The 23,584-nt window shown below is 46.6% G+C and overlaps 1 protein-coding gene across 2 annotated transcripts in view; it reads right to left on the bottom strand.

The window, feature by feature from the left end:
• Positions 1-416: 416 nt before the first annotated feature.
• LOC139375085 (tetratricopeptide repeat protein 7B) overlaps positions 417-23,584 on the bottom strand; it is a 66,682-nt gene continuing 43,514 nt past the window's right edge. Inside the window, exons 16-21 of one of the 2 annotated variants that reach the window (XM_071116521.1) lie at positions 22,385-22,501; positions 20,794-20,891; positions 19,267-19,455; positions 14,918-15,058; positions 8,716-8,918; positions 417-3,282 (exon numbers count right to left, since the gene is read on the bottom strand). In XM_071116521.1, the coding sequence (XP_070972622.1) occupies positions 3,061-3,282; positions 8,716-8,918; positions 14,918-15,058; positions 19,267-19,455; positions 20,794-20,891; positions 22,385-22,501 (970 nt within the window). In that variant the 3' untranslated portion in view covers positions 417-3,060. The remainder of the gene's footprint in view (positions 3,283-8,715; positions 8,919-14,917; positions 15,059-19,266; positions 19,456-20,793; positions 20,892-22,384; positions 22,502-23,584) is intronic. The other variant, XM_071116522.1, reaches the window with a different exon arrangement.

Raw genomic sequence — 23,584 nt, 5'->3', positions numbered from 1 at the left:
ATGAATGGTGATGTTTCTCTTCTTGAAAGAGTAAAGATTAGGGGAAAATAAACAAGAGGCAACTCACTCTGCCATCACCATCTAACATGTAGCCATTCATTCCCTGTTGAGACGGACTGTTTGCTCTGGTCTTTCTAGTACAACAGAGACAACAGCGCAGACAGAACCTGGCTGCCACTAGATCCCCAAACACACACGTCCTACGTCTTCTTAGTCCAGCAACACACTACACTGAAGTCCTGGAAATGTCTCACATCACTAGAGGTTACCGTAACAACAGGCCCAAGTAGTGTCTTGCTCTCTGATGTATTTCAAAGGGCAAGGGATTCTCAACATGGATGATACACTGCATTTTTGTGTGTCAGATACACAACCATACCTGGTCACATTAGTGTATATTACATTACGTCACTGTATTTATTCCAATCACTTTTTTATTGACATCATTATAGTTTGTCCAGTTGTATCATATATGTGCTATAGGACCAGACAGACAGACATGCTGTCTCAATGCTGCTGTTGGTTGGACCATATCAAACCAGAGGCCTGGGGCATACTGGCCATTCACAACAGGACATGCCATGCAGGCTCCTATTGTGGTTGCTAGGTAGATTCTGCATTCAAAGAAGTACTACAGCAGACGAGAAACATTTACATATTTACCCTATAACTGAGCTGAAAACAGTCAGCTCCTCTCCGCTGTGTACTTCAAGTACAATCTACTCAAAGAAGCATATTGCAGTGTTTGTGACGCCTCTGTAATGTCATTCACTGTAAAATATAATTTAAAACGTCTAAAATAATGAACATCTAATAATTACCAGTCAGAAATAATAATAATCTGCACTTATAATCAAAGGTAATGTGAAAAAAAAAAGTAATTTGTTTTGGACAGAAAGAAACCATAGACAAGACATTAAGTGTTTTAGAATCACTGTTTTTGGCATTCACATCAGTGAGCTTGTGACCTATCTAACGGATTTAAGGTTACAGTAACTGAAATAACTACATCGGATGTAACCTAACGTAGCAGGCATAAAACACTTGCCTGAATGGGGTCCCCACATTCTGTTTCCAAGGGGAAACAGCTTAAGTAGAAGATACGGTAAATCAGATGTTTCCGGTTATACCAACCCGCTGAGGGTGCATCTGATGAAGTTCATCGAGGAGGAGGAGCTCATTTCAAATACAGTAGCCTCACCTGTTTTTAAACTGTTGCATTTTGGGATGCAGAGGAACAGCAAAAGGACACAACCTCACGACACACGTGTGTGAGGCCTTCCACACTCAGAGTGTGGGATATCATGTAAACTATAGTTTCACCATAAAATATACATCTTTCAAGTGACAGTGTGTAACTTCTTTAACAGTTTTTTTTCCATGAACAAATAACGAAAAGCCTTTTGAACACGCAAATGTACACACGCACATACAAACAGGTGCATATATACACACGCACAGACACGCATACCGTACATACATACAAGCATTGTCAGGTTAAACACAGTCAGCATCATTTGGGTTGAAAGCTACAACAATTCACCAGCACAGACATGGGGGGGGGGGGGGGGGGGGGGTGGTGGTGTCTGGTGATGGTATGTACCACTGTAGCCAGCCATTGTCCGCTGCATAGCACTACATTGTCCATGTCATCTGGAATGCAAACCTCTGCAACTCTGTCTGCCTGAAAGTCTCTCTGCACCCTCCTTCTCCTCTCCCATCGATCAACAGCCAGAGAAAACAGATGGATCAGTGAGTAGCCAGCCTGTACGGCTAACCCCCCCCCCCCCCCCCCCCACCATGGATACTGAACAAAAATATAAAATGCAACATACAACAACTTCAAAGATTTTACAGTTACAGTTCACAGAGTTACAGTTCACACCTGTCAGGTGGATGGATTATCTTGGCAAAGGAGAAATCAGTCAATTGAAATAAATTCATTAGGCCCTAATCTATGGATTTCACATGATTGGGCAGGGGCGCAGCCATGTGTGGGCTTGGGAGGGCATAGGCCCACCCACTTGGGAGCCAGGCCCAGCCGATCAGAAATAATTTTCCCCCACAAAAGGGCTTTATTACAGACAGAAATACTCAGTTTCATCAGCTGCCTAGATGGCTGGTCTCAGACGATCCCACAGGTGAAGAAACCGGATGAGGAGGTCCTGGGCTGGCGTGGTTACACGTGGTCTATGGTTGTGAGACCGGTTGGACGTACTGCCAAATTCTCTAAAACAACGTTGGAGTCGGCTTATGGTAGAGAAATTAACATTAAATTCTCTGGCAACACCTCTGGTGGACATTCCTGCAGTCAGCATGCCAATTGCACACTCCCACACTCCCTTGAGACATCTGTGGCATTGTGTTATGTGACAAAACTGCACTTTTTGAGTGGCATTTTAGTGTACCCAGCACAAGGTGCACCTATGTAGTGAGCATGCTGTTTAATCAGCTTCTTGATATGCCACACCTGTCAAGTGGATGGACTTGGCAAAGGAGAAATGCTCAATAACAGGGATGTAGACAAATTTATGCACAACATTTGAGAGAAATAACCTTTTTGTGCATGTGGAACATTTCTGGGATCTTTCAGTTCATGAAACATGGGACCAACACTTTACATGTTGCGTTTATATTTTTGCTCAGTGTAGATTAGATAAAGGCTGGAGTGCAGGAGTCATAGTCAGGCACAGCAAGGGGTTGTGGTATACGATACAGTGGTCACAGCAGAGACTAGGGGGCTTAGACAGCACATTGGTGTTGGCATGGCAACAACAGTTACATTGATGTATATTATTGGACCAGATAATCAGTGTTTGGATTTTTTGTCCATGGTCCCTCCCTCCAGCTCATCTAGCTAGGCCTATGAATGGCCTCAAGAGGAGAGAGGTAGTTGTCTAATCTCATTGGGATGAAAGAGATGGGCCCGAGACATCACAGGGTGGTTGATGGTGGCGCTTCTGAGGAAGGTTTTTGGCACCTTCACACTGGGGGGGATAAAGCAGCTTGTGTGTGTGTGTGTGTGTGTGTGTGTGTGTGTGTGTGCCTCTCTCTCCCAGGTCAGAGTTGTCGTGGTATGATGGTGAAGGGGAGTATGGGGCTTGAGGCCTCTAGCTCCAGGGCGGTGAGGAAACACTCTGTAGCGGCAGCAGCGTTGCCCTGAGCCTGCAGCACCTCCCCCAGGCTGTTCCACACGTCGTGGGCCGTCGAGTTCACCTGCACCGCATCCCGAAGGATCTTCTCTGCCAGGCTGTACCGCTGCAGCTGGTGCAGGATCAGACCCTAGGAGATGGGGAGAGAGAAGGAGTGAGTGAGTAACATAGTGAAGGAGTGAGAGAGAGGGGTGAACGATGTTCTCTGCCAGGCTGTACCGCTGGTGCAGGATCAGACCCGAGGACAGAGGGAAAGTTAATACAGTCTGTAACACCGACTCAGAGAGGAGCGAGGAGTTTAAACCCTTCTGTTTATCACTGCCCAGCTGACTCCATCCTAGTGACACACACACGAGAGAAAGAGAACTGTACAATCACACACTCCATTTAGTCACATCCTACACTCATGTAATCTCATCCTTTCAATTAACTTATCAAAGCAGCCAGCCTTTAAAAACCAGGCTAAGTAACTGTTAATCTAACACAAAAGGTCAGCCGTTGTCGCTACAGTAGACAGCTAAATCATTCACAGAGCAACCTTGAGGCTCTTTCCCCAAGGCTCCATGGAGAGAAAAGGGCTCAAATGGACAGACACATACAGAGAGAGAGAACGAGAGAGAAAGAGAAGAGAGAGCAAAGAGAGATTGAGAAGAGAGCGAGACAGGGAAATAGAGAGCGCGAGAGAGAGAAAGAGCAAGAGAGGAGAGAGCAGTCAGCACAGTTAGAGGCCAAGGAGAGCCATCTCCACCCTGTACCTCTCCACAGAACTCTGGCTGAATGACATAAAGAGGTGTGTGTGTGTATATGTGCCCCCTGTCGCTCCCCTGAGTTGACAGGCTGTTGAGATGTGACAAGCCTGCTTATTGCGGAGACCAACGAGACAGACGCCAAAATAAATCCAAAATGAAAAAGCTCAGATACAGCAGAACTGACACAGAGTGATGTGTGGCTGTGGTCCCGGCCACAGCAAGCTGCTCGGAGCTGCTACCCTGCTTAATTAGTCAAATGTGTGTGGGAAAGCAGGACTGGCACTGTAGCCAGAGACAGACACCCCTGGGACACACCACAAGCATAGATGGAGAGAGTGATATGGAGAGAAAAGGAAAGAGAATACAGAAATAGGAGAAGTCTGGACCCTGCCCTTCCTGCATTAACACCAACTCCATTTAAATTGAAGACTTTGAGAGACAGAGAGAAAGAGACAGAGAGAGAGAGAGAGAGAGAGAGAGAGAGAGAGACAGAGAGACAGAGAGACAGAATAAAGAAGGAGTAAAAGTCATTGCCCCTTTAACAGCATTAACTGCTAAAAAGTCGCTGGCTGCTGCTACTGCGGCGCATCGTTGGCATCTTCTCAGTAGAAACAGTGATAACTACATCTAATAACTGTCCCACAGCATCGAAGAGCTGGCACACCACTGCTACCTGATCGATCAAGTAGTGGTTCGCAGCGAGTTAGCATTAGCGGAGAAACACTACCCGTATAATACCACCACTAGATAAGCCCGTCTATGCCTATCAAAGAGCTCAGTAACACAGGCTAGTTGGGGGATACAGGATCTGTGCTACTGTTGTCGCGATACCAGAATTTTGACTTCAATACCGATACCAGATTTAGTATCACGATACTCGCTACCATCACAATACTGGATACCAAAACGATACCAGGGCAAAAAAAAAGAAGAAAGGGTTATTAGCCAAAGTCACAGAATAGAACTTGATCAAGACAGAGTACCAGTCAAAAGTTTGGACACGCCTACTCATTCAAGGGTTTTTATTTATTGTTACTATTTTCTACATGGTCGAATAATAGTGAAGACATCAAAACTATGAAATAACCCATATGGAATCATGTAGTAACCAAAAATATGTCGATTTTTAGATTTAACAAGTCTAAATATATTTTATATTTGAGATTCTTCAAAGTAGCCACCCTTTGCCTTGACAGCTTTGCACACTCTTGGCATTCTCTCAACCAGCTTCATGAGGAAGTCACTTATTTTAAAATGGTACTGATCAACAACATTTGCATAGAATAAGCCATCTCTTCTTTTATAAAAGTGTGTACTGTCTCTTCAAGACCCATGACGTCATTCACAAACACAGTTCGAGGCACAAGCAAATATTATCTTGACTGGAAGAGATGTGAGGCGGGGGAGACGAAGTGAATGAAAAAGGTTTTTGGTCACAATCAGCATTGAAATCAGCAATATTTTGCATTATAGTTTGCATATTATCCCAAACAAGGTACTAGGGTAGTGAATTGATGGAAATGTAGCCTACAAAGCTGGAAGCTACTGGTATCTTCTTGAATTTTATAGTGTTCCAGCCTGTAATGGACATCGTTTTGTTAACAGTAATTAACAGTTTTACCCTTTCTACATGCCGTGTTGCATTATTGATGTGTGTTAACTTTTGTGCAGCATAAGTGGTGATGCAGCCCAGACTCCCAGTGAGTGCTGTGGCTCCTCAGGACAGGCTAGAGCTGGCAATGAGTAAGTGGAGCAGGCACGTTGGAGACACGGAGCAGGCACGTTGGAGACACGGAGCAGGCACGTTGGAGACACGGAGCAGGCACGGTGGAGACACGGAGCAGGCACGGTGGAGACACGGAGGAGGCACGGAGGAGGCACAGAGGAGGCACGGTGGAGACACGGAGGAGGCACGGAGGAGGCACGGAGGAGGCACGGAGGAGGCACGGAGGAGACACGGAGGAGACACGGAGGAGACACGGTGGAGACACGGAGGAGACACGGAGGAGGCACGGAGGAGGCACAGAGGAGGCACGGTGGAGACACGGAGGAGGCACGGAGGAGGCACGGAGGAGGCACGGAGGAGACACGGAGGAGGCACGGAGGAGACACGGAGGAGGCACGGAGGAGGCACGGAGGAGGCACGGAGGAGACACGGAGGAGACACGGAGGAGGCACGGAGGAGGCACGGAGGAGGCACGGAGGAGACACGGAGGAGACACGGAGGAGGCACGGAGGAGGCACGGAGGAGGCACAGAGGAGGCACGGTGGAGACACGGAGGAGGCACGGAGGAGGCACGGAGGAGGCACGGAGGAGGCACGGAGGAGGCACGGAGGAGACACGGAGGAGACACGGAGGAGACACGGAGGAGGCACGGAGGAGGCACGGAGGAGGCACGGAGGAGGCACGGAGGAGGCACGGAGGAGGCACGGAGGAGACACGGAGGAGACACGGAGGAGGCACGGAGGAGGCACGGAGGAGGCACGGAGGAGACACGGAGGAGACACGGAGGAGACACGGAGGAGACACGGAGGCGGCACGGTGGAGACACGGAGGAGGCGAGGAGACGCGGTGGCGACGTGGTGGAGACGTGGTGGAGGCACGGAGGAGGCGTTGTAAAAATAAATACAAAATAAAACATTTGAACCGTTTTTCATGTTCTAGTATCGAAAAAGAACAGAAATGTTGGTGTACGGTGCAACACTAATCTGTGTTACCACACGGACAGACACAGTAGATCCAAGGACAGTATGGTCGTAGCCAGTCCGGAGAGGAAATTAATAGCTCATGAAAAGTGGAGAGACGATTTGAGGGATGAAATGTGGAGAGGAATCTATAAGCCTGATTCTTGGATTCAGTCTAGAAGTCACAGCTGTATCAGCAGGACCCCTCCCTCCCTTCCGTTCTTTCTTGTGCTCTCTCGCTCCATCCCTCGCAGAGTCTCTCTCTCGCTCTCTTTCCGTTTGCCAGTCAGAGTGGTGGAGTGATGCACAGCCCTCCACAAACTGGCCTGTCAGGAAAGAGTGGTGGATGGAGGGAGAGGGAGGGAGAGGAGTGTAAAGAGTGTATAAATCGTGCCATCCAGTGTGCAAGACCCATTACCACGTTGCTTTATCAGCTCTGACAGACTGACTGACTGACAAACATTGTGCATACCAGACGCTACACCAACGCGACACACAGTGAAACAATCCCACCACCCAGCAACCAAACACCGCACCCAACGTCATCCATCACAACAAACTAGTCCAGTCACCATCACACCACAAACTATTCCAGTCACCATCACACCACAAACTATTCCAGTCACCATCACACCACAAACTACAGTCAGAAGGGACGAGGCTCCACTATTCAGCTCAGTAAGGGATGTGTGTGTGTCCACTACGGCAGCAGTCAGGACTGCTCTCCTGTTTCTCTAGAAGAACGAGGCTCATTTATAATTCAATAGGCGTTGGAAGGAGGTCTCCACCCAGTGATTAGCTTAGATTGGTGTAGAAGACAAAATAAGGCATTTAAAACAGACTCACGCACAGACACACACATTATTAGATTTAATTTTCAGCAGGATACAGGAACACGGCCTTTCTACTAGAACACAGTCAAAGCAGAGAATTTGAACTGGGAAATCGAACACAGAGAGAGAAGAGTTATCAGCAGAGAACACAAATCAGGTCATGGGGAATAAGGACTATTTCCTTTAGTCAGTCAGCCAATAAAGCTGCTCTTCTCTTTGCTGCTAGAGGACAAATCCTGTTCCTGTCTCAGCACCATCTCATCCTAGAGACGCAGATCTGCACGCGCGCACAGTTGAGTGAACAGGCACACACAATAAGACAGTTCTCCACTACAGCCTCAGGCATTATCCCATTCTAGCTAGACTTTACAGTCACAACACAGTAGAGAAGCTCTAAACTTCTCACTTTTGCACCAAGCTGTACAGTATATGAGAGAGAGAGAAAGAGCAAGAAAGAGTGCGAGAAAGAAATAGCGAGGGAGAAAGAGAGAGAATGAAAGAGAAAGAAAGTGTGAGAGAGAAAGTGTGAGAGAGAGAAAGAAAGTGTGAGAGAGAGAAAGAAAGTGTGAGAGAGAGAAAGAAAGTGTGAGAGAGAGAAAGAAAGTGTGAGAGCGTGTAAAAAGAACAGATTGGACAATCCCCCTGCTTGAGGTGCTGACACAGCACAATGTGGTGGGTTCTTCTGGGTTTATTCTGCATTCACCACCAACCAATCACAAGCTCCCATTTTCAATTTCCATAATTGGGTTTTTACTATGAGCTCATCAGATAGAGAGATGCTGTGTCTCTTGTTCTTGTTCTCTCTCGGTATCTCTCCCCTTCTCCTCCAAAAGGCCCTTTTCATTAGGCTCAATGCAGCCTTTTCATCCCAAAAGTGTCTCGTTTGTAATAAACAGAAGGATAAGCTAATCTGCTAACAGCATGAGTCAGACCTGCAGTCTCTCCATTCAAAGTGATGAGCAAGCAGCATGGAGGTTTACAGAGTGACAGCAACAATGGGCTTCCCCCCTCGGTCTGCACCACTTGACTATGACCTGAGAGAGCGACTCTATGGGAGGCACTATGGATATGGGACTGGGAGGCCCATAAGAATGACAGAATGTCAGCTGTCAGACTGCATGGTTGACGTGGCAGTAGTAGGGAAGACGAGAGAGAGGGAGAACAGAACAGATGTGAACAGAGGGATGTAGAGGTTCAGGACTCACCAGTCTCTGCATCGTCTTGACGTGGGTGGGGCTGATGATGGAGAGAGAGATAGCGAGAGACAGAGAAGAGGGGAACAGAAGAGACACTCACCAGTCTCTGCATGGTCTTGACGTGGGTGGGGCTGATGGAGAGGGCCTCCTCGTACCAGCGTTTGGCCTCGTCCACGTTGCCCCGCAGTTCAGCCACCTGGCCCCGCATAAACAGCACGTTGTGGGACATGGGGAACAGGTTGGCAGCCTCCTGGGTGCAGGCCGTCGCCTCCGCAGGCTTGCCCATGCCAATGTACACCTCCGCTAGAGAGAGAAAGAGATAGGAGAGAGAGTAGATAGAGGAGGACCGTGAGGTGACACACTGACACAAATAACTAGGACATACACTGACTGACTAACAGAAACCGTTTCAGACAGACCCACAGACACACACTTCCTATGGTAATGGGAGGTGCAGCAGACCAGAGGGTGATAGCTGTCTTTTGACTTAATTATTTCATCAAGAGAGGAAATGAGAGCTTCTAGCAGGTGGCAGCCAGCCTGATAAACATTTCACACACACACACACACACACACCTTATTGCTTTGTAAATAAGGGTTTAAAGTAAAGCCCATAGATCACATACAGACAGAGACTTGAAAGTGAGTTTTCCAAAAGCAATAAAACAGACTTACATCCAAAGATCATATCATGTCTCCTATTTGTCTTCCTTTTGGGTGAAATAGCTGAAAAACTATAATAATAATTATGAGCTAACATGACCTTATAGTGGCACTGATGTGTGTGTGCGCGAGTCTGATTGTGTGAAACTGTCCCTGTGTTTCTGTATTTGTATGGATGCGTCTGTCTGTCTGTCTGTCTGTCTGTCTGTCTGTCTGTCTGTCTGTCTGTCTGTCTGTCTGTCTCCAGGCAGGCTGTTCTCTGAGCAGCCAGCTAAGCCTCCAGTGCTGTCCTCATTTGTTGGTCCCAGAGAAAGGAGGTTATATCCAGGACACCATCCCCCATCTCTCCATTCTCTGGCATTTTGGAAAATCTTCATGGAGCGCCACAGCCCTGCTCACCCTCCAGCAGCGTGTGTGTGTGTATGTGTGTGTGTGTGTGGACGAGACTGTTTGGGGTTGGTTCACAAAGCCTCAGCAGCACTACTAGATAGGCAAGCAGTAGCAGCTGGCTGAGGGAATACTTCCGGCGCCGACAGAGATGGCCGCCTCGCTTCGCGTTCCTAGGAAACTATGCAGTTTTTTGTTTTTTTACGTGTTATTTCTTACATTAGTACCCCAGGTCATCTTAGGTTTCATTACATACAGTCGAGAAGAACTACTGAATATAAGATCAGCATCAACTCACCATCAGTACGACCAAGAATATGTTTTTCGCGACGCGGATCCTGTGTTCTGCCTTACAAACAGGACAACGGAGTGGATCCCATGCAGCGACCCAAAAAAACGACTCCGAAAGAGAGGGAAACGAGGCGGTCTTCTGGTCAGACTCCGGAGACGGGCACAGCGCACACCACTCCCTAGCATTCTTCTTGCCAATGTCCAGTCTCTTGACAACAAGGTTGATGAAATCCGAGCAAGGGTAGCATTCCAGAGGGACATCAGAGACTGTAACGTCCTTTGCTTCACGGAAACGTGGCTTACTGGAGAGACGCTTTCCGAAGCGGTGCAGCCAACAGGTTTCTCCACGCATCGCGCAGACAGGAAAAAACATCTTTCTGGTAAAAAGAGGGGCGGGGGCGTATGCCTTATGACTAACGTGACATGGTGCGATGAAAGAAACATACAGGAACTCAAATCCTTCTGTTCACCTGATTTAGAATTCCTCACAATCAAATGTAGACCGCATTATCTACCAAGAGAATTCTCTTCGATTATAATCACAGCCGTATATATCCCCCCCCAAGCAGACACATCGATGGCTCTGAACGAACTTTATTTAACTCTCTGCAAACTGGAAACAATTTATCCGGAGGCTGCATTCATTGTAGCTGGGGATTTTAACAAGGCTAATCTGAAAACAAGACTCCCCAAATTTTATCAGCATATCGATTGCGCAACCAGGGGAGGAAAGACCTTGGACCATTGTTACTCTAACTTCCGCGACGCATATAAGGCCCTGCCCCGCCCCCCTTTCGGAAAAGCTGACCACGACTCCATTTTGTTGATCCCTGCCTACAGACAGAAACTAAAACAAGAGGCTCCCACGCTGAGGTCTGTCCAACGCTGGTCCGACCAAGCTGACTCCACACTCCAAGACTGCTTCCATCACGTGGACTGGGAGATGTTTCGTATTGCGTCAGATAACAACATTGACGAATACGCTGATTCGGTGTGCGAGTTCATTAGAACGTGCGTTGAAGATGTCGTTCCCATAGCAACGATTAAAACATTCCCTAACCAGAAACCGTGGATTGATGGCAGCATTCGTGTGAAACTGAAAGCGCGAACCACTGCTTTTAATCAGGGCAAGGTGTCTGGTAACATGACCGAATACAAACAGTGCAGCTATTCCCTCCGCAAGGCTATCAAACAAGCTAAGCGCCAGTACAGAGACAAAGTAGAATCTCAATTCAACGGCTCAGACACAAGAGGCATGTGGCAGGGTCTACAGTCAATCACGGACTACAGGAAGAAACCCAGCCCAGTCACGGACCAGGATGTCTTGCTCCCAGGCAGACTAAATAACTTTTTTGCCCGCTTTGAGGACAATACAGTGCCACTGACACGGCCTGCAACGAAAACATGCGGTCTCTCCTTCACTGCAGCCGAGGTGAGTAAGACATTTAAACGTGTTAACCCTCGCAAGGCTGCAGGCCCAGATGGCATCCCCAGCCGCGCCCTCAGAGCATGCGCAGACCAGCTGGCCGGTGTGTTTACGGACATATTCAACCAATCCCTATACCAGTCTGCTGTTCCCACATGCTTCAAGAGGGCCACCATTGTTCCTGTTCCCAAGAAAGCTAAGGTAACTGAGCTAAATGACTACCGCCCCGTAGCACTCACATCCGTCATCATGAAGTGCTTTGAGAGACTAGTCAAGGACCATATCACCTCCACCCTACCTGACACCCTAGACCCACTCCAATTTGCTTACCGCCCAAATAGGTCCACAGACGATGCAATCTCAACCACACTGCACACTGCCCTAACCCATCTGGACAAGAGGAATACCTATGTGAGAATGCTGTTCATCGACTACAGCTCGGCATTCAACACCATAGTACCCTCCAAGCTCGTCATCAAGCTCGAGACCCTGGGTCTCGACCCCGCCCTGTGCAACTGGGTACTGGACTTCCTGACGGGCCGCCCCCAGGTGGTGAGGGTAGGCAACAACATCTCCTCCCCGCTGATCCTCAACACTGGGGCCCCACAAGGTTGCGTTCTGAGCCCTCTCCTGTACTCCCTGTTCACCCACGACTGCGTGGCCACGCACGCCTCCAACTCAATCATCAAGTTTGCGGACGACACAACAGTGGTAGGCTTGATTACCAACAACGATGAGACGGCCTACAGGGAGGAGGTGAGGGCCCTCGGAGTGTGGTGTCAGGAAAACAACCTCACACTCAACGTCAACAAAACTAAGGAGATGATTGTGGACTTCAGGAAACAGCAGAGGGAACACCCCCCTATCCACATCGATGGAACAGTAGTGGAGAGGGTAGCAAGTTTTAAGTTCCTCGGCATACACATCACAGACAAACTGAATTGGTCCACTCACACAGACAGCATCGTGAAGAAGGCGCAGCAGCGCCTCTTCAACCTCAGGAGGCTGAAGAAATTCGGCTTGTCACCAAAAGCACTCACAAACTTCTACAGATGCACAATCGAGAGCATCCTGGCGGGCTGTATCACCGCCTGGTATGGCAACTGCACCGCCCTCAACCGTAAGGCTCTCCAGAGGGTAGTGAGGTCTGCACAACGCATCACCGGGGGCAAACTACCTGCCCTCCAGGACACCTACACCACCCGATGTCACAGGAAGGCCATAAAGATCATCAAGGACATCAACCACCCGAGCCACTGCCTGTTCACCCCGCTATCATCCAGAAGGCGAGGTCAGTACAGGTGCATCAAAGCTGGGACCGAGAGACTGAAAAACAGCTTCTATCTCAAGGCCATCAGACTGTTAAACAGCCACCACTAACACTGAGTGGCTGCTGCCAACACACTGACACTGACTCAACTCCAGCCACTTTAATAATGGGAATTGATGGGAAATGATGTAAATATATCACTAGCCACTTTAAACAATGCTACCTTATATAAATGTTACTTACCCTACATTATTCATCTCATATGCATACGTATATACTGTACTCTATATCATCGACGGTATCCTTATGTAATACATGTATCACTAGCCACTTTATACTATACTATGCCACTTTGTTTACATACTCATCTCATTTGTACATACTGTACCCGATACCATCTACTGTATCTTGCCTATACTGCTCTGTACCATCACTCATTCATATATCCTTATGTACATATTCTTTATCCCCTTACACTGTGTACAAGACAGTAGTTTTGGAATTGTTAGTTAGATTACTTGTTATTACTGCATTGTCGGAACTAGAAGCACAAGCATTTCGCTACACTCGCATTAACATCTGCTAACCATGTGTATGTGACAAATAAAATTTGATTTGATTTGATTTGATTTGACCTTGCTCTGCTCTGGCCTCCGCTTCTGGCATTTCAACGCTCTGCAGTGAGAGCAGGAGCGGATTTATCTCCCTCTCCCTGCACCCCCCTCCTTCTCGTCTTCTCTCTACTTGCCTTCTCCCCATTTTTCTCTATCCTCTCTCTAACTTCCCCTTCTTTCTCTCACCCCATTTCCTTCTCTCAATGCCCCCCTATCCTCTCACAATGCCCCCATCCATCCTTATATCTCCCTTTCAGAGCTGATTCAAAGAGAGGCAGTTTTATTGGGAGGTGATGTCCCCTTGGTTTTCTTATCAGTGTGAGTATCTAAGGATGGCAATAAGGATAATGACCACATAAAGCAGTCAGTGTGTGTGTGTGTGTGTGTGTGTGTTCTTTCCCACCCATCGCAGGAGGACTGCAAATGAAAGGCAGCAGCAACAGTCCAGGAGGCCCTGCCTGGGATATGTTAACGCTTAACAGTCAGACCACCTCACAGGAACATATCGATTCCATTAAGCTGCTGTCTGCTACCCCACCTCCCCTGAGTCAATGGATTACCACTCCCACACACACCCTGCCAATCACTAACACCATACACATGCATGAACACAAGTGCACACAACACACAACTCCAGGATATCATTCTGGATAATGGATATATTTTTTGGTACACATAATTAATGAGAGTAGGATAAGGGTATAATACAATAACAGCAGGATAGTACAGCAGTATTATACTAACTCCCCTCTGGCTGTCCAGCCTGTGTGTTACTGACAGAGGTGTAGTGACTCAGTGTACTACAATAGCTGTGTGTTATAGTGTACTACCATAGCTGTGTGTTATAGTGTACTACCATAGCTGTTTGTTATAGTGTACTACCATAGCTGTGTGTTATAGTGTACTACCATAGCTGTGTGTTATAGGGGTATAGTGTACTACCATAGCTGTGTGTTACAGTGGTGTAGTGTACTACCATAGCTGTGTGTTATAGTGTACTACCATAGCTGTGTGTTATAGTGTACTACCATAGCTGTGTGTTATAGTGTACTACCATAGCTGTGTGTTATAGTGGTGTAGTGTACTACCATAGCTGTGTGTTATAGTGTACTACCATAGCTGTGTGTTATAGGGGTTGTAGTGTACTACCATAGCTGTGTGTTATAGCAGTGTAGTATACTACCACAGCTGTGTGTTATAGTGTACTACCATAGCTGTGTGTTATAGTGGTGTAGTGTACTACCATAGCTGTGTGTTATAGTGTACTACCATAGCTGTGTGTTATAGTGGTGTAGTGTACTACCATAGCTGTGTGCTATAGGGGTTGTAGTGTACTACCATAGCTGTGTGTTATAGTGTACTACCATAGCTGTGTGTTATAGTGGTGTAGTGTACTACCATAGCTGTGTGTTATAGTGGTGTAGTGACTCGGTGTACTACCATAGCTGTGTGTTATAGTGGTATAGTGTACTACCATAGCTGTGTGTTATAGTGGTGTAGTGTACTACCATAGCTGTGTGTTATAGTGTACTACCATAGCTGTGTGTTATAGTGGTATAGTGTACTACCATAGCTGTGTGTTATAGTGTACTACCATAGCTGTGTGTTATAGTGTACTACCGTAGCTGTGTGTTATAATGTACTATCATACCTGCGTGGAGCCAGATCTGAGCCAGAGTCATCCAGGGGTGTAGGGGTCCATGTTTGGGGGCGCTGCTCTGCATGGAGGAGGCCACCTCTGACAGAGCCTGTTCCACCCGCGACGCCGCCATGGATGTGGCGTGGACCGAGCCTGCAGATAGAGGGGGAGGAGGAGAGGACGACAGGGGAGAAGAGGGGGTAAGCACAGCAGCACCAGCACCTCCTCATGGTAAAAGGATGCAACTTTAGGCTAATGTTACTCCACTCATTCTGCATCCATCGTTCAGGACATTAGCTGCACAAAACTTCACACACAGATGGCTTCATGCCTTCACAAAAAGCTTCATGTTATATAGGCTACTAGTGACAGGCAGCGTTACTAAGTCAGCAGCTATTAACTGTCGATTATCCTTGCAAACCACTGATTCACATATCCAGACGTATAGACATACAATAACCTGGCTGTAGCTGTACAAACTAGGCCAACTGATTTGGGACTGGAGTTGGTGGAAAATACTATTTGGAGTGGATACTACTTTCCCCGGCTCTAAAGAGCGAGAGAGCTTTCATTATTGGCCTTAAAGAGCTTTAGATTAAAGCACAAATGGTCCCTATCTTCAAATCCTGTCAAGAAGATCTAGTGAAAGCACCGGGGCAAAGAAAAGTCCTGTGATGAATTTAGGGGGGAGAGAAAATATCCCTGGCAATAGAGAGATGTTTTTGATAAGGTCTTGCGAGTTGGGAGGAGAGATTTGATTTGTGTTTAAGCTGAAATGCTGCTAAGAGGATTTAGTGAAATGGGAATAGGAATCAGTCTCTGGGTTCTCAATCTGCATGGCAGGCTTTTGGTGAGGCACACACGGCCACTTCACTCTCACACACACAGCACACACACACACACACTTTCTGCATACTGGAGCTCAGTGATTCTTACGCTATAGACCCTTTAACAACCAGTAGCATCCATCTATGGGCCACATGAATGCTTTAACATGTACTCTTCTCCTCAACACACGTCACTCACCATTACTACCGACTGGCCATAAAACACAACACCGACTCCTTTTATTACCTCAACACACGAGTGATGAACACAATCTGAACCATACATATACCGTCCTATATGGTTATAGCTCTATGATCTGAACACAATAGCTCCTTTAAGAAGTCTCTCTCCTACAACTACACATTCTTATCCTTCACTCTGCCTCTCTGAACACCCACACCACAGGATTACAGGCAGGCAGGCAGCCTTTCGCTGTCAAACTGCTTCACTCTTCTCTCTCCTCATATCAGAAAAATAACATGTTTGCTTTCTCTCTGGCTCCCTGGTTATTAACTGAAGCGACAGTCACACAGTATGGACCTACAAACCCTGTCAGTGTCCCAAATTGCATCCTATTCCATATATAGCGCACTACCTTTGATCAGAGCCCTATGTACCCTGGTCAAAAGTAGTGCACTGTAAAGGGAATAGGATGCCATTTGGGACTCAGGGCCTGAGATCGATACTCTTCCCTCCCTCACAGCAGCACTAAGCCTACAGAGCCCCAGTCTCAGCCCTAGCGCCCACATTTAGCATGCAGACTGGAGACACCGGCTCTGTTCAAAAGTAGTGCACTATATCTGGAATAGGGTGCCATTTGGGATGCATCCAGCGTCAACCATGGAACTACACAGCCACGTCAGCCAAATTGAGCATATTGGCAAGGTCTGAAGGTCTTTGCCTGTTCTAGTCATTCTATTTCTATGGACACACCAACTTGATATGGCTGAAGAAGGTTTATCGCAGAAGGAAGGAACACCCGGTTGAGTGGAGGGATTGATTGTTTTAAAAGGTCCCTGGATAGATGGAAAAAGAGCACCAGGAGCTGTACCATCAAGACAGACAGCTGTGTCACCAAGCAGGCTGTAGATACTCGTTTTATCCAATGAAGTCAATTAAATGGCACCCACTGCAGGTGAAAGGGTCAAATTAAGCCTGGATTAAACTGGTGTAATCTTAACCTGGATGAGTGAAAATGATAATCCATGCAGTTAGGAAAAAGTACACAAACACTCTCACACAGCGGCCTAAAAGGGTAGCCAAAAGTGCCTTCATGCAAGGTACAAAGCGCAAGGCACTAATGGAGAGCGATGTGGAGGGTGGGTTGTCAGTTCACAGCAGCACAGAAAGAATCTACATGTTCTTAAAGAAACAGTATCCATTTCACTGGGGCATGAGAGGACAGAGTTGCTTCCTCCTCATCCATTCCCCTTTTTTGTTTTGTTTCTAGTGAAGTCCAAGAGAATGTCAAAGAACACCGGGCTGGACGTATGACAAGAGTGTGGCCTGTGTGTGTTCGCTGTCAGGGAAGCTTAAATGAAACCTATTAATAGTCTGTGAAAGCCTAGAGGCCCAGCAGTGAAACTAACTGGTCTCTACAACACAACAGTCAGTCATGGACAACATAGTCCATAGCTCTTTAACTAAACACAAATAAAATTACAAATGAAAAAACAAAAACACCGCTAGCCCGTCTGGGATTGGTCTGGCTAATGAGCTCTGTATTGTATGGTGGAGGGAGCCCATACGATAAGGCTGTGTGTCTGGTGGATAGAATAGAGCAGCCAGCCAGGGGAAATGATACTGCCTCTTTAATTATGGAGCTGCCTACTCCACAGCTGGCCCACCGAGTCAGGAAGCTCAGTGAGCTAATTGTTTAGCTGTAGCACAAAGGGCCTGAGGACAAAAATAAATAAATTAAACAAAATAAGGTGAGCTAGCGAATAGCGGCCGGACAGCCTCCGGTATGGTCCACACATGGTGGATGACTGACTGACTTTAGGAGCACAGACAGACAGAGCGACAGGCAGGTGGGTTGGTGGTGACGGATGGATACATTGACTGTGGAGGAAAAGAAAAATCAGGCCAAGGCCAGGAGGCGTGATACATCAGTCAGAGTCCAGCGTCAGTGGGAGAGAGGGAGCGGAGGGAGAAAAGCGCTACTTACAAACTGAAAACATGGAGTAAAAACCATGATACTGATGAAAGTTAGCATCTGGAGGGCTGCCTTTAAAATAACAAATCAACAAACAACAAAGAACAAAGATTACTTAAAATAGAAAATTAATTAAAGAGGGAAAATTAAAGAGATACAGCTAGGAGAAAACTTTAAAATCACTTCCACTCAACAACAAAACTGAAGTATACTTAACAGAAACATTTCAAAAAGACACTAACATTAGTGACTGCTGAAGTTATTTATGCTAAGGTAGTGCCAGTGAAAATGGATCCACACAATGATTCACTATCGATGTGTCAATCCAATCCATCCTAAACTGCTTCACCCCTGCACGTTTTTGTGGTTGCTATTGCCACCAGTGCAAGCTTTTCCTTCCTTAAAATCACCTTTATCACGTTCCTTATTTAAACATCAAACATGCATTGTGACGGGCAAACACAAAAACCTTGGACCTCTATTGCAGGTGTAAATACACTGTGGTTATTTGAAGTGCCTCAATCCAACCCTTTATCAAGCAGTAAAACATAACATGGTACAATGGAAGGTGACGAGGGAAAGATGGTAGAACAACAAAGGACAAATGAACAGAGTGATGAATAGAAAGAGAAAGCCAGGGGACACAGAGAGCTAGATAGAGGAGAGAACATAACAGGAAGTACTGTGACGTGTGTGTGTGTGTGTGTGGAGAGTGAGCGTGCTTGAGTGAGTGCGGGTGGGTGGGTTTTTACCTGTATTGCCGGTAGAGTGTACCTGTAGTACTAGTGCCTAACCAGAACCTCTCCTCACCTCTCCTCATCTCACTCTGTATCCTACACTTCCTCTGTTAACCCCAAAACATACAAACTCCATGCCAACTGAACTGACATCTTGTTTGTCAGAGGTTGTTGTTTCTCAGGCAGATTAGGGACTTAACGTCGTCCACTCAGTGTCTCCGTGGCGATAGGACAGGATCCCGTTATGCCCACAGGACTGGACACACCCGACTCACTATTGGGCCGACCCAAATCATACTGTGCTGGCTGGCTATGATATGTTTTCACCTCGTCCTTTCCAGCTTGGTTTTTTAGCATTGTTAAGGAACTATACATAAAACACACACCACACCACAGCCCAGAACACTGGTACACTACAACTACTGTATCTAGGGCTTAATCAGTGAAGTCACTTTCTAAATGGCACCCCATTACCTATAGTGCACTACACCAGAGTCAAAACTAGTGCACTATGTAGGGAAAAGGGTGCCATTTTGGACGAGTTAAAAAAACGCACACTCAGCAAGCATGGTTGTGATTGGGCTGTGAGTCACGCACGCCACAACATGCCATTGGCCGCACGTGGTGCAGAGGAGCATTACTATTGGTGGACTCTCGTCGAGGGGTGTGGTCACAGAAAGCATGATGGCTGCCGGCCGGCTTCGGGGGGTGCAGAGGGGGGTCGGCCCTGGGGGGTGTGATGGGTGGAGGGAGATGGGAGGGGCCGGCGTGAAAGAGAGGGGAAGAAGGGGTGGCGGGCTCAGACCCCGAGAGAGAGGAGGAGCCAGAGACTAGAAACAACAGAAAAGTAAAAGATGACACAGATATATATATAATATATATATAAAACACAGAACATATGAAGACTGCAGCCTTTCCTTAGCAACAGGTAACTGAAAGTAGAGAAAATGGCATAGCTGAGTTAGAGAGACCTTTCGGTTGATCAGTCTGAGGAGTATTTCTGTCTTTATGGGGAAAAACTAATTTTGATTGGCTGGGCCTGGCTCCCCCGCCCCTACCCAGTCATGTAAAATCCATAGATTAGGGCCTAATGAATTGACTTAAACTGAATGATTTCCTTATATGTAACTAACATTTTATAAATTGTGGCATGTTGCCTTTATATTTTTTCTCAGTATACTCTGATACGGTATGGTGTAACACACAGATAAAAGCCTTTATTGTGATAGGAAGGAAAAGCTGTTGGACATTGAACACTGCAGTAAAAAACATGAATATTTAGAAAATGAAAGATGTTGATCAACGGTCACACACTTTGACAGGATGTAGTCTACAGGGTGTGTCTTCACACCTCTGACAGAGACAGAATGGGGAAATACAAGATGTGATGTTTAAAATGTCTGGACAGACTGCTTTAGTGTCGTTTTCTAGCTGCAATGACAAGAGACCTATATATATATTTTTTATTTTCTTTTCTAGACTGCTGAGGAGGCTGGTGAGAGGAGTTATAGGAGGAAGGGCTCATTTTAATGGCTGGAATGGAATAAATCACATCAAACAAATGGAAACCACATGTTGAACTCCATTCCATCAATTCCATTCCAGCCATTACAAAGAGCCCATCCTCCTATAGCTCCTCCCACCAGCCTCCGCTGTTAGAATGGTATTCCTTGGCTGAATCTCCAACCCACCACTTCTACTGCTCTGATCACTCAGTAAAAGGCTGAGTGGTTGTTCGGAGGTTCAGCCCTTAACAGCAGCAGCTTGTAGTTTACTCCAGTATGGCCATAAACCCTGTAGCCATGGAGACAGAGAGCAATATACAGGTGTGGTTGTAGATACAGTAGTCATGGTGAGACAGGACACAGTGTGACGACAGTGACTTGGACAGGGATGTACAGTTACAGTAGTAGATTCATGTGAATATATGTATGTATGAAGCTTTCTGCTTCCCTCATAATGGGATAGCGACCATGTTAAGTAGCCTGGTCACATATCTGTTTGTTCTCTTGCCAACTCCACTTCTGTCACTGTCAAGCCCCTGATGGCACAGACAGACACACACTCAGGCTACATGTTAAGTGTCCTGGGGTAAGCTAGTGTCCTGCTTTATAACTACTCTTGATTTCTCTATGGTTGCGAGGTAGTGGTAGTGAGGTTAGACTTACCCGTCTCTGGATCACTGAAGTCAGGCAGCGTCATGGCATTGAGCGTCCTTCGGTCTGCTATGGCTCTGTCCAACAGGCTGCTGCCTCGACCTGAATCACTGGACACACACACACAGAGAAAATAGGTATAACACCAACTAGACAGCTAAGCTTCCTGAAAACCCTCCCTGCCCATCTATCCTCTTAGCATGACTGCTGCGCAGGTTAAGAGCTGTGTTTTTGTCTGTCTTTGGTAAGATTCACAGTTACTGCATGGGATAGGTGATGAAACCGAGAGCAACGCTCCAAGTTTAGGAAGGAGTAAGGTACCAGGCAGCAGACTGGGTCTGCCTCTGCTACAAAGACTAATGCAAAATCCAGTTCATGAAACAGAAGGATGTACTGGATAGTCACGAATTTGGAGATATCCCCTAGTCAAGTGTCACAGGGACAGTTAAACATTCTGATGTATTGGTCTGGGTGGATTACTGGTCCCTGTCTGAACTCCTGCATCTTTCTACTCATTCTGTCATATCCAGGAAATCACAGCCACGGGCGAAAGGAGAGTGCAGAGTCCAGTTCTGTTCTGTCGTTTGTTCGGGACGGTATATTTCAACAGCATTGACGGGAAACGCACGCAGATGCAGTAAAACTAAAAATGCGAGACAGAAGAACCGCCATAAAACAGAGCTCCTGCCGAACTTTAACACAGCAATGTGTTCGCTTCCGGTATATTCCCCTCCTGTAGGGTTTGGCTGAGGTAAACGCTATTTCACCGTCTATAATGACCAGCGAGTATACACAGACAATACAGTATAGGAATAGTAGGGCAACAGTAGCCTCGGCCCGTCTATGGGGGGTGGGTGCAGCGGAGGACCAGGAGGAGAGGAGTCTGGTTACTTGTAATTGATCTCCGTGGACTAAACTTCAGTTTAACAAGAGTCTGACATGGAGGTGAGGGACTGATCTGTCCACACAGACGGGCTGTGTCCCAAACGGCACCATATCCATATTGTAGTCCACCACTTTTGACAGGAGTCCATAGTGTAGTGCACTAACTAGGGAATAGGCACCATTTGGGACACACCCTCTGGAGATTTGGGGTTATGGCTAGACGAGATTCACTAACTGTAAGGAAGGGAGTATACGTCATTTAGCTCAATCAATAAACGTTGTATTTATAAAAACCTTTTTATATCAATAGTAGTTACAAAGTGCTTTCCAGTACTCTGCTCTCAGGCCTGTGTTTCTCTTTAAAGCGTGTTAAAAAGCCATGGATAAAAATCAGGGAAGCAGTGCTGCTCCATCTCTCGTGATAGTTAATACCAGTGTTTTGCAGGAGATTGTGGCTAAAGTCGGTGCACATATTTACAAAAGGAGATCGGGATAATGCACATTTGGCCCCAGACTCAGACCAGTCTCACTCGCTCGTCCTTTTCTGACATTCCAAAACACTACATTATACGTCATAATATTCCTGAAGGTGGTTTGTAATACCGCAGGTTGCAATGGTAGTGTGTCCGACATATTTTACTGCTATTTTCATACACAGTTCCGTTCAATCTAGCGGACAAAACATGTTGCCTGTGTAATGGGTACTACTATACTGTACCTGGGGTTGGTGAGGTTGTAACAGGATTTCCAGATCTGCAGCATGTGTTTGCAGGTGAGCAGAGCCTCCTCAGGTCCTCGACACAACGTCTCCAGCTTCACCTTGGTGAACAACAGGCTGCGGGGAGACACCCAGTTTGAGACACAGGATGACACACTCTAAAACACAGTTATCTACAGAGTGGACTCTCTGCATCTCTCTATAATGATACAACTCAGATAAAAACATTGTAGTAATACAGGTGGTGTGGGAGAAATGTAGTCTTTTCCACCCAGCACCTAAGCTATGTGTACACAATGTTGTGAGGTTGCAGAGAGAGGAGAGCACCCTTCACCGCCTGCTACACACTCCATCGTCAATGAGTAGCATTACAATTCTATCTCCGGGATGCCTGGGAGGAGATCTAGCAGAGGAGGGGTGCATTCACCAAGAGAAGAGAAGAGTAGCGTTTGATGAAAGCCTATGTGGACACTAATTCGCTCCCAGAGAGAGAGTAGTGTGAGAGTGAGACAATTCCATTGGTCTGGTGTGGTGGGGGGTGGTGGACAGTGCTGTGAATTAAGTTCCCATTTATAGACTCCTCCCCCATCTCACCCACCCTTCTCTCCTAGGCGAACGCGTTCCTCCCAGTGCAGCACTGTGATATAAATACAACATGACCTTACCGTCACCTTTCCATCTCCTCCTCATCCCAACATACACACAACCGACCCCCCATTCCCAATTGGTTTAAAAAATAATAATAAAAAAAAAACACTAATATATATATCGAATACATAGTTGAAGTCGGAAGTTTACATACACTTAGGTTGGAGTCGTTAAAACAAATTTTTCAACCTCTCCACATATTTCTTGTTAACAAACTATAGTTTTGGCAAGTGGGTTAGGACATCTACTTTGTGTATCACAATTCCAGTGTGCCAGATGTTTACACACTATAACCTGCCCAGGGACTGCGGTTGAAAATTAGCTGGCTGGCTAAAACCATCACTTTTACTGAAACGTTGATTAATGTGCACTGTCCCTGTAAAAATAAAATAAACTCAACTCAACTAAGTTGTCTGTGCCTTTAAACAGCTTGGAAAATTCCAGAAAATGATGTAATGGCTTTAGAAGCTTCTCATAAATTATGTCAGTGAGCCTGAGTCAATTGGAGGTGTACCTGTGGATGTATTTCAAGGCCTACCTTCAAACAGTGCC

The sequence above is a fragment of the Oncorhynchus clarkii genome, chromosome 19 (assembly GCF_045791955.1).
Source record: "Oncorhynchus clarkii lewisi isolate Uvic-CL-2024 chromosome 19, UVic_Ocla_1.0, whole genome shotgun sequence".
Taxonomy (NCBI): domain Eukaryota; kingdom Metazoa; phylum Chordata; class Actinopteri; order Salmoniformes; family Salmonidae; genus Oncorhynchus; species Oncorhynchus clarkii.
Note: the sequence above shows the minus strand (reverse complement) of the source record. Positions and strands in the feature narration are given on the sequence as shown.